Source organism: Trichoderma ghanense (genome assembly GCF_004382785.1).
Source record: "Trichoderma ghanense strain CCMA-1212 chromosome Unknown scaffold_0, whole genome shotgun sequence".
Lineage (NCBI taxonomy): Eukaryota > Fungi > Ascomycota > Sordariomycetes > Hypocreales > Hypocreaceae > Trichoderma > Trichoderma ghanense.
The window spans coordinates 2201663-2210212 of NW_027395663.1; the positions used below are offsets into that span (position 1 = coordinate 2201663).

Below are 8550 nucleotides of genomic sequence, written 5' to 3' on the forward strand. Positions count from 1 at the left end.
TCATTTCCGAAGAGAACAAGGGAAATTCAAACTGGGCGAACGGATGGCGTCGAAGTTTCTGCGTGTTTGATAAAAAGTCTGCAAAGTTTGCTTTGAAGAATATAATGATATTTTTGTTAATAAAAGGAAAACACCCATCTGCAGTTGGAAGGGTAGATGTTCTCCCATGAGAAGATCATCCCGATCTCTATAATGAAAGCGACCCAAGCATGCCCATATATCAAGGTATAAGATGACATATGATGAAACAATAAACAGGAGTACCCAAATATTCTATCCATCCATCTTTTAAACAGCTTCCTAAGCGGGAATCTAGGCAGTAGGCTTCGACATGGGCTTGATAATGCCCTGCTTGATAATGACCCTCGGCTTCGTGTTCTCCTGGAACGTCTCCTTGGTCATCCACTCCGGTCCCACGGGCAGACGCAAAGCCCGCTCGTACTGCTGTCTGGATTCGAACGGGAAGGGCAACTGCGAAGCAAGATAACGATCGTTCTAATACACACAAAAACAGTCAGCCACCAGCGAAAAACAACGACATGCGTAAATCAAAAGACCCAAAAGCAAAGAAAAAAAAAAAAAAGAAGGGTTGAGAATGGGGGATGAAAAGAAGGAGAGGGAAAGAGAGGCGAGAGACAAACCTTTTTAACGCGCTTCTCGTTGATGATAACCTTGTCCAGCTTGGCGTCCTTGCGATCCTTCTTCTTGATGCCCTCGACCTTTGTCAGGAACCGCCCCTGGTGCCTCTTCTTCTCGCGCGCGCTGATGCCCTCGCCAACCCAGGACCCCCACCCGGGCAGCGTGTTGTCAATGACCTTGTCGTCGTCGGCCTCTGCAATCTCGTCCTTTTCGCGCTGGAACTCGGCGACGACGTCTTCGCCCGCAAAGGCGCGCGCCACGAGGGCCTTGTCGCGGATGGCGAGCGGGAGCCTGTTTTCAGAGTCTGCGTCCGATTCGTCGGATGAGGTGTCGTCGTCGTTGTCATCTTCAGGGCGTGACGCCTTGGGGGTGGAGGAGGGTTTTGTTTTGGGTTTGGATGGCTGGGAGGCGGTGAGGATGTTGGCGTTGAGATCGAGGTCGTCGGCTCGTGCCGAGGAAGACTTCTTCCTGCGAGAGTCGCCCCGGGACCAGGCACCCGCTATGGAAGACGTCGTCTCGGCGGGAGTCGTCGACCAGGCGTTGTTAACCGAGCCGTTCGCGACGTGAGGAGCCCCGTCGCCGTTTGCGAAGCGCACTTCTTCTCGCTCCTTGCGGGCCTCCCTGGCTCGCTTCTCCTTGCTGCTGCTGCTGCTGTCCTGCGGCATGGAGAAGGGGTTGGCGGCTCCGTTGCCGTACTGCCTCCGGCCGACCTCGCCTGCCTTTTCCTCCTCGTCGTCGGACGCTGGGGCGTCTTCTCCGTCCAGCTCCCTGCGGATCTCCTGGATGAGGTCGTCGTTTGCCTTTTTCCGCGCCGCTTCCGCCTTTTGCATAAACTTCATCTTCATCAGCCTCGACTGGGGCTCGTCGTCCGACTGCTCCAGCTCATCCAGCTGTCGCCGTATCTTGGCAACGTCGTCGTCGTCGTCCGAATCGGACCCTGAGCTGCTGGTCTCGTCCGAATCGTCCCCTGCCGCCCTTGAGCTCTTGCCCTCCTTCCTTCGGCGCAGCTCCTCGTCCTTGCGAGCCATCTCCGTCAGGCCGGACCGGAAGTCGTCGTCCCAGACGGCGCGCTTCGCCTTGGACCCCATCTTGGCCCATTTGCTGTCCTTGTGGCGCTGGCCCACGCGCTCCAGGGCGCGGCGCCGGTCCTGCGCCTCCCTCTCCTCCTCGGAATCGATCTCGCCGGCCTCGGCCATGGCCTCCTTGGCAGCCATCTCGTCGCGCTCCCTCTGCTTGCGGTGCACTCGGTGGTAGGCCTTGCTCTTGATCTTCTTGATGCGCTTCGCGCGCTTCGCCTCTCGAGAATTAATCTCTCGCTCGATGCGCTTCCTTTCCAGCACCTGCTTCCGCGTAAGAAGGTTGCCCTCCTCGTCAAACTCCTGTTTCTTGGGCTTCTTCTCCTTTTCCAGGGACAGCCCGCTCTGCTCCATGATGCCCATTATTGTCGACTCCAACTCATTGGCGGCGTTCTTCAATGACAGGGGCTGAAGCTCTGACCGGTCGAGACCGGCTGAGTCTGAGTTTTGGGGAAGGGGGAATATCAGGTGTTCGGCTCTGCGGTTCTGCTTGACAGTCTCTGTCCATCGCTCGAGTGTCTCGTTCGTTTTCTCGTAGGCAGCCGCTCGATCCAGACGGCCCTGTTCTCTCCGCGACAACGGCACAGCCAGCTTCTTCGCCGCACCGGGCCGTGTCTCCTTTGATTCCTTCTTCAGGAGCTTCACCGACTGCTTCATGAAGGGGTCGTTTAGTCCAGACAGTCCGAGATCGCCAAGGTCAATTTTCTGCTGGTTGGATGCGGGCTTGCTGCTCTCATCGTCGTCTTCTTCGCCACCAAAGCCAGATATCAGGCCTTTGAGCTCTTTCAATTTCTCGGGATCGGCCTCCTCGTCGCTGTCGTCATCAACATCGTCGTCGTCGTCGTCATCGTCAGATCCGCCAGATTCATCGGAGTCGTCCTCTTCCTCCGATTCTTCTTCGGACCCTTCTTCACCCTCCGGCTCCTCTTCGGATTCTTCCTCAAACTGATCCAGAGCCGTAGCCAGATCGATGGCTTCTTCGCCAAGAGTCTCTCCCAGATCGTCATTGCTGTCGTCAGAGTCGTCCGAGTCGTCGTCCTGCATTGACCATGAATTAGCACTCCATACCAGCGCCCTCGCTACCAGAACGCATCCTCACCTTTCGCTTGCCGGACTTGGAGCCACGGAAAGCGTAGCCCTGGAACATCTCGTTGTCGCTGTCGCCAAACGCATCGTCACTCTCAATCTCAGAGTCTTCATCGTCGTCTGCCAGTCCGCCAAGCTGCCACTCATTCCCTTCACTGTCGCTGCCATACTCGACGTCGCCATCCGTCGCCGCGCCCCGTTTGGGGGCCTTGACCTTCTTTCGCCTGGGGCCCTCCTCTTCGTCCTCGTCGTCGTCATCTTCGTCGTCCCGCGCATGCTTCTTCTCGATGTCGGCGTCCAATTCTCGCGCTCGCGGCGTCTTCTTCTCCTTTGTGGGAAACCTCTCCTGCGCAATGTTGAAGGCATTCAGCGCATTCGCCTGCGCCCTCGACTTGGACTTTTTGGGGCCGGCCTTGGCCTTTGGCTGGGCCAGCAGCGGCCTTCCATGTGCCTGACGACCCGGCATCTTGAATTAGACAGCCTCTCTGTATCCGGAGTTGAGAGTGTATGGTCGTCAGTTGTTCCGCGACTCCAAGCTGTCCGAGTGCCGTATGTCTGTCTGTCTGTCTTGTCTAGCTCCCTCTCGTTCATTTTTTTCTCGTTGGCCCAACTTTTCTGCCGCGTCAAAAAATTTGGCGGTGAGCGTAGCCCAGCGGGGTCCCCCACCACCCTCCCACCTATCAGCGCCCCTCTAATTCGTCCCGCCTCGGTGCTCTTTGTAAGCTCCGAACCTCATGCTACTAAATACTTTCACGGAGAGCCGCCGAATTATCGTGCCATCCTTCTCAACGCCCTTTTCCGTGGATTCACATTGAGCGCTCCGACTGCGCAAGAATCTGCTCAAAATGTCCTTGTTCGCAGCGGGAATGCGGAGGGCGGCGCTGCAGATGCCCTCCAAGTTCTTCGTCTGCAACCAATGCCTTCTTCGACAGGCGCCCCGGCGCTCGCCGTCGCCTATCCTCAACATCATACGATCACGAGGATACGCTGATGCGAAGCCATTGGAGAGCCTCGCCGCCCAGAGTGCTTCGGCCCTGGCCTCTGAGGCCCAAGGACAAGCTTCCAGGGCGTTTCCCAAGAAGACCACCTCCAAGGCAGTCGCGATATGGCTCCTGGGCAGCGCTGCCAGCTGCTTCGGCATCGTCGTCTTTGGTGGACTGACAAGACTCACCGAGTCTGGGTACGTTCTCACTCATGATGAGAGCGCATGAAGCATGAAGAAGCCAGACAAAGACCAGTTTCACTAACAATGGTTATGTGTGAATATACAGACTCAGCATAACGGAATGGAGACCCGTCACCGGCTCTCTCCCCCCCATGTCGCCCGCCGACTGGGAGTCGGAATTCGAAAAATACCGTGCCTCGCCGGAATTCAAGCTGCTCAACCCGCACATGACCCTTGACGAGTTCAAGAAGATCTACTTCATGGAGTGGACGCACCGCCTCTGGGGCCGCTTCATCGGCCTCTCCTTCGTCCTCCCCTCGCTCTACTTCGTCGCCCGCCGCAGGGTCTCGCCCCGCATGGCGCTCAACCTGCTCGGCATCTCCAGCCTGATTGGCTTCCAGGGCTTCATCGGCTGGTGGATGGTCAAGTCCGGCCTCAAGGACGACCTCTTCGCGCCGGGCTCCCACCCCCGCGTCTCGCAGTACCGCTTGACCACGCACCTGGCCACCGCCTTCGTCTGCTACTCCTGGATGCTCCTCTCGGGCCTCACCATCCTCCGCACCCGCCGCATGCTCGCCGACCCCGTCGCCGCCTCCGCCACCATCAAGGCCATCAGGAACCCCGCCCTCAACGCCTTCCGGCGCTCCGTCCTGGGCGTCGCCGGCCTCGTCTTCCTGACCGCCATGTCCGGCGGCCTGGTCGCCGGCCTCGACGCCGGCCTCATCTACAACGAGTTCCCCAAGATGGGCCTCGGCCTCACCCCGCCCAAGTCGGAGCTCTGGGACAAGTTCTACGCCCGCAAGGAGGACGGCTCCGACCTCTGGTGGCGCAACATGCTCGAGAACCCCAGCCTCGTCCAGCTCGACCACCGCATCCTCGCCGTCACCACCTTCTGCACCATCCTCGCCCTCTTCGCCTACGCCCGCACCGGCCGCGTCGCCGCCGCCCTGCCCCGCGACGCCAAGAAGGGCACCACCGGCCTCGTCCACCTCGTCTCCCTCCAGGCCGCCCTCGGCATCTCCACGCTCATCTACATGGTCCCCACGCACCTGGCCGCGACGCACCAGGCTGGCAGTCTTGCCGTTCTCACGGGCGCCTTGGTGCTCGCTCACCGACTTCACGTCCCCAAGTCGACTGTGCGCGTGATTGAGCAGAAGCTGAAGCAGATCAAGCCATGAAGCCGGACCACTGCCCCTCCCATCAACATGTACCGCATTGACGATGTATTGCCTGTATGATGTTGCAAAGCCCTGCGAGAGAGGAAAGGATCCCGACAAGCGATCGCATGTAAGAATAAAACTCAACTCCAGAGACATATATAGAGGTCAAGGCGAAGGAGTAGATTACCCCCTTAAATGAAGACCAAAAAAGCATGTATATTTCCATCCATTGACGCCGATTCCTTGCTTTGTATTTCTAGTCAAATGTCCATTAGTAGTTTCACATAATTCTACACCTCCCCATGTTCTCTCCCCTTTCAGCTCAGCCATGTCCCATTCTACAAACAGCCCGAAATGACAGTATAATGAGAAGGGGACCGGGGGAGATCCACGAAGATGCTGCCCCCAGTCCCCTAAACGCCCTTTTCTCCCCCATTCTATATGTTTCTTTATCCGACCCAATGCTGCGCTTTCTGTAAACCAAGCACATTCTGCAAGCGAGCAGGAATTGCTGGTTGTTGTTTATTTTTGAAGTTTGCCGATGAAAACAGTGAGAATCGTTGAGGAGAGTTGCAAGAGACGAAAGTACTTCTTTTGGCAGTGAAGAAGGTCGCGCTTGCAATGATAGCCGGTGCCATTGACGGCCCGTATAGGAGAGCCCTTTGAAAATCAAGAGGAACACAAGACAGGAGACGTCCCTTTCTATGCCAGTCCGATAAGACGCCGTCTGCCCGATGCATGATTTCCGTTGACATTATTCCAAATACATATCACCGCGGACCCCTTGCATGGCCATGCTTATGTCTGCTCCATGCATGGCAGTGGCCTGCATTGCCGCCATATTCATGTTGGGCATAACACGGTTCATAGCCATAGCCGCTCTGCTGGCGGGACTGACGGCTCCATTCTGCATCATGTAGCGCATGTCTGCCGTATTGCGTTGTTGAGCCTGCTGTTGAGCCTGCTGCTGCTGAACTTGCTGCTGCTGGGCTTGCTGCTGTGCTTGTTGTTGAGCCTGCTGCTGTGCTTGCTGCTGGACCTGTTGTTGAGCCTGCTGCTGTACTTGCTGAGGGACCTGCTGCTGCTGAGCTTGCTGCTGTTGCTGCTGTGCATGTTGCTGTTGAGCTTGTTGCTGAGCTTGTTGCTGCTGCTGGGCCATGGGACCACGAGGTCGAGAGACATCAAGCTGTGCTTGCTGCTGTATGGGTGGGTGGGCTGGCTTGACGGGAGACTGGTTAATCATGGCGAAGCTGTCGTCGTCCTCCATCTCGGCATCGGCATCTTGATCGCTTGTTTCCTCGACTGAGGGCGGACCCGTGTTGGTCGTGGACGATGCGCTCTGCTCGCTCGTCGGGCCGTTCGTGCTTGCGGTTGAGAGCCTTTTATCGAGCTGCGGCGGCGGCGGCTGTGTCAGCTGTGGTGTCTGAGCGGCACTCTGAGGTTCTGACGGACTGTTTTGGTTTCCCGCAGCAGACGGCTGGGCCACTGTCTGGTCGAGAGGCCGCTGTGCAGGCATGCCAGCAGCGGCTACGCGACTCGAGACGATCACGTTCTTCCACCGGTCAATTGACTTGGCCACGACGGTGCTCAAGTCCAGGTGCCGGTCCTCAATGTCGAAGCCAACAAGCTTGGCTCCCATAGCACTCTGCTCATAGGCGTATGAAAGGACGTCCCGTTCCAGAGGGATGGTGGCGGGAGGGAGCACCTTGTACTCCCTCGGCTGCTGTAGCCGGTTGAGTTGATCAATGTGTGATCGGAGATTAGTGTTTTCTTGCTTGAGCTTGTGGTGCTCCTCCTTCATCTTCTCCATCTCCTTGTGCTTGCGGCCCACTCCACGGGCCAACTCGAGAATCCAAAGCTCATTCCTCCGCTGAAGAGGCAAAGAGTCCCAGACTGCATACGCAGATTGCAAGTGTTCGTTGACATTCCTCTCAAGCGTCTCGGCCACCCTCTCGGCCTTCTTGACGGCTTCTCTCATGTCCCTGTACGGTCCCCCAGTTGGAGGGTATGCCACCTCCTCCATGACGGCGGTCGTGGCTGAAGCGCACGTAATCTTCCATGCCTTGAACTCTTCCTGGAAAAAGGCCTGGAGTGCGCCATATTCACGCTCACCAGGTGACTGCACAGACCAGGATGTCGATGTAGGATGCTGAGTGGATGAGAACAGAGTTGGTGGTGGCAGAAGGCACTGCAGAGTCAGGGCTGGAAAGTCCAGGGCAAGAGGATCGAAGTCAAAGGGTGTCGTGAAAGCATCAACTTGTTGCCTGGCAGTGCGGTGTTAGTCCACGTCGGGTACCAGGCGGGGAGAAGAAGACTCACTTGGCCGCTCGCCAGGAGCTAAGCAACTCCCTGAGCGCCAATTCAGCAGCTCGGGCGGTGTCCATGGCGTCTGTCAGCTTTTGTTTGACATCGAATTGAGCCTTGTGGGCCATCTGTCTGCTACCGTTCCTCGCCAAACCAGCACGCTTGGCATCCTGAGACGCATTGCCATCCCAGGCAATCCTGCCTGGAAGATCATTCATCACGCCAGTGGCCTCCCAGGGAGTAGCGTAGGGGTGTTTGATGGCGGTTGAGCCAACGGCGTACGGACCATCCCTTTGCACGGCAGACTCTTGACCCGGGGTCAGTTTGCCAGGCGTCGGTTTCGGAGTGCCAGCGGGCGTGGAGTTGTCTCTTCGAGCACCGACTGAGCTTCGAGGCTGGCGTCGAGTAATATTGCCGCGGAGCTTCCGGATGGCCTCAACGTCGTGGATACCATCCGGTGGCTTGGGGTTCTTTTCTTTGATATAGAGATCAAGGTGTCGGCCGAGGGAAGACGACGTGAAAGCTTGGCCGCAGTACTCGCAGTTCTTGTCCTTTGCAGCCTTGGGCTGGTTGCCCTCGGCATTGGCTGCCGGCGTTTCAGGCATTGGTGCGGTACTCAATGGAGAAAGAGTGCAAGGCAGGCAATGAACAGCAGGCCGCGGCAGTGATAAGCTGGACAGATAATTTTTTTTCGTTCTTTGTCTTTATAGTTTTCTTGCTCGATAGAAGCGATCGATCGGTTGGCGAGGGGCACGACGGATCTCGTAATGGTGCTACGAAAGAGCCAGGCGGAAGGTGATTTAATGGACAACGACCAAAGGCAGCAGCTCCTTTCGTGGAGCAGGAGGTGTAATGATCATAGGGAGCGTGAGCAGCAGACCAGGGGCGATTCGAAAACGAGCGTGGGTAGCGAATGCCCTCAAGGGGGGACCGTTCACAGATGCCGAAGCTGCTTCTTCAAGCCACGGCAAGCTCCAGATCCAGACAGAGGATGGCCAATGGACAGCCGGACAGGTTCCTCTTTGACGAACAGCCCGGACGCAGCTCGACTCAAATCCCCTCGGGACAGGCTTCGAGAGTCAGGAGAAGCCGTGGGAAACCTTTAATTATTTTTTCCTAG

The 8550-nt window shown here is 57.2% G+C and overlaps 3 protein-coding genes across 3 annotated transcripts; 1 reads left to right on the forward strand and 2 right to left on the reverse strand.

Annotated features, from left to right (window-relative positions):
* Nucleotides 1–312: 312 nt before the first annotated feature.
* Nucleotides 313–3267, reverse strand: CCMA1212_000753 (U3 small nucleolar RNA-associated protein 14; the record flags this gene model as incomplete). The annotated part of the gene is made up of 3 exons (XM_073698210.1): nt 313–495; nt 642–2753; nt 2815–3267. The coding sequence occupies 3 exons, from the start codon at nt 3265–3267 to the stop codon at nt 313–315; spliced, it is 2748 nt and encodes a 915-aa protein (XP_073563220.1).
* A 395-nt stretch (nt 3268–3662) lies between these two features.
* CCMA1212_000754 (Cytochrome c oxidase assembly protein COX15) lies at nt 3663–5144 on the forward strand (the record flags this gene model as incomplete). Its single annotated transcript, XM_073698211.1, has 2 exons — nt 3663–3981; nt 4073–5144. The coding sequence occupies exons 1-2, from the start codon at nt 3668–3670 to the stop codon at nt 5142–5144; spliced, it is 1386 nt and encodes a 461-aa protein (XP_073563213.1). The 5' UTR covers nt 3663–3667.
* A 736-nt stretch (nt 5145–5880) lies between these two features.
* On the reverse strand, nt 5881–8035 carry CCMA1212_000755 (uncharacterized protein; the record flags this gene model as incomplete). Its single annotated transcript, XM_073698212.1, has 2 exons — nt 5881–7390; nt 7446–8035. The coding sequence occupies 2 exons, from the start codon at nt 8033–8035 to the stop codon at nt 5881–5883; spliced, it is 2100 nt and encodes a 699-aa protein (XP_073563214.1).
* Nucleotides 8036–8550: the final 515 nt, after the last annotated feature.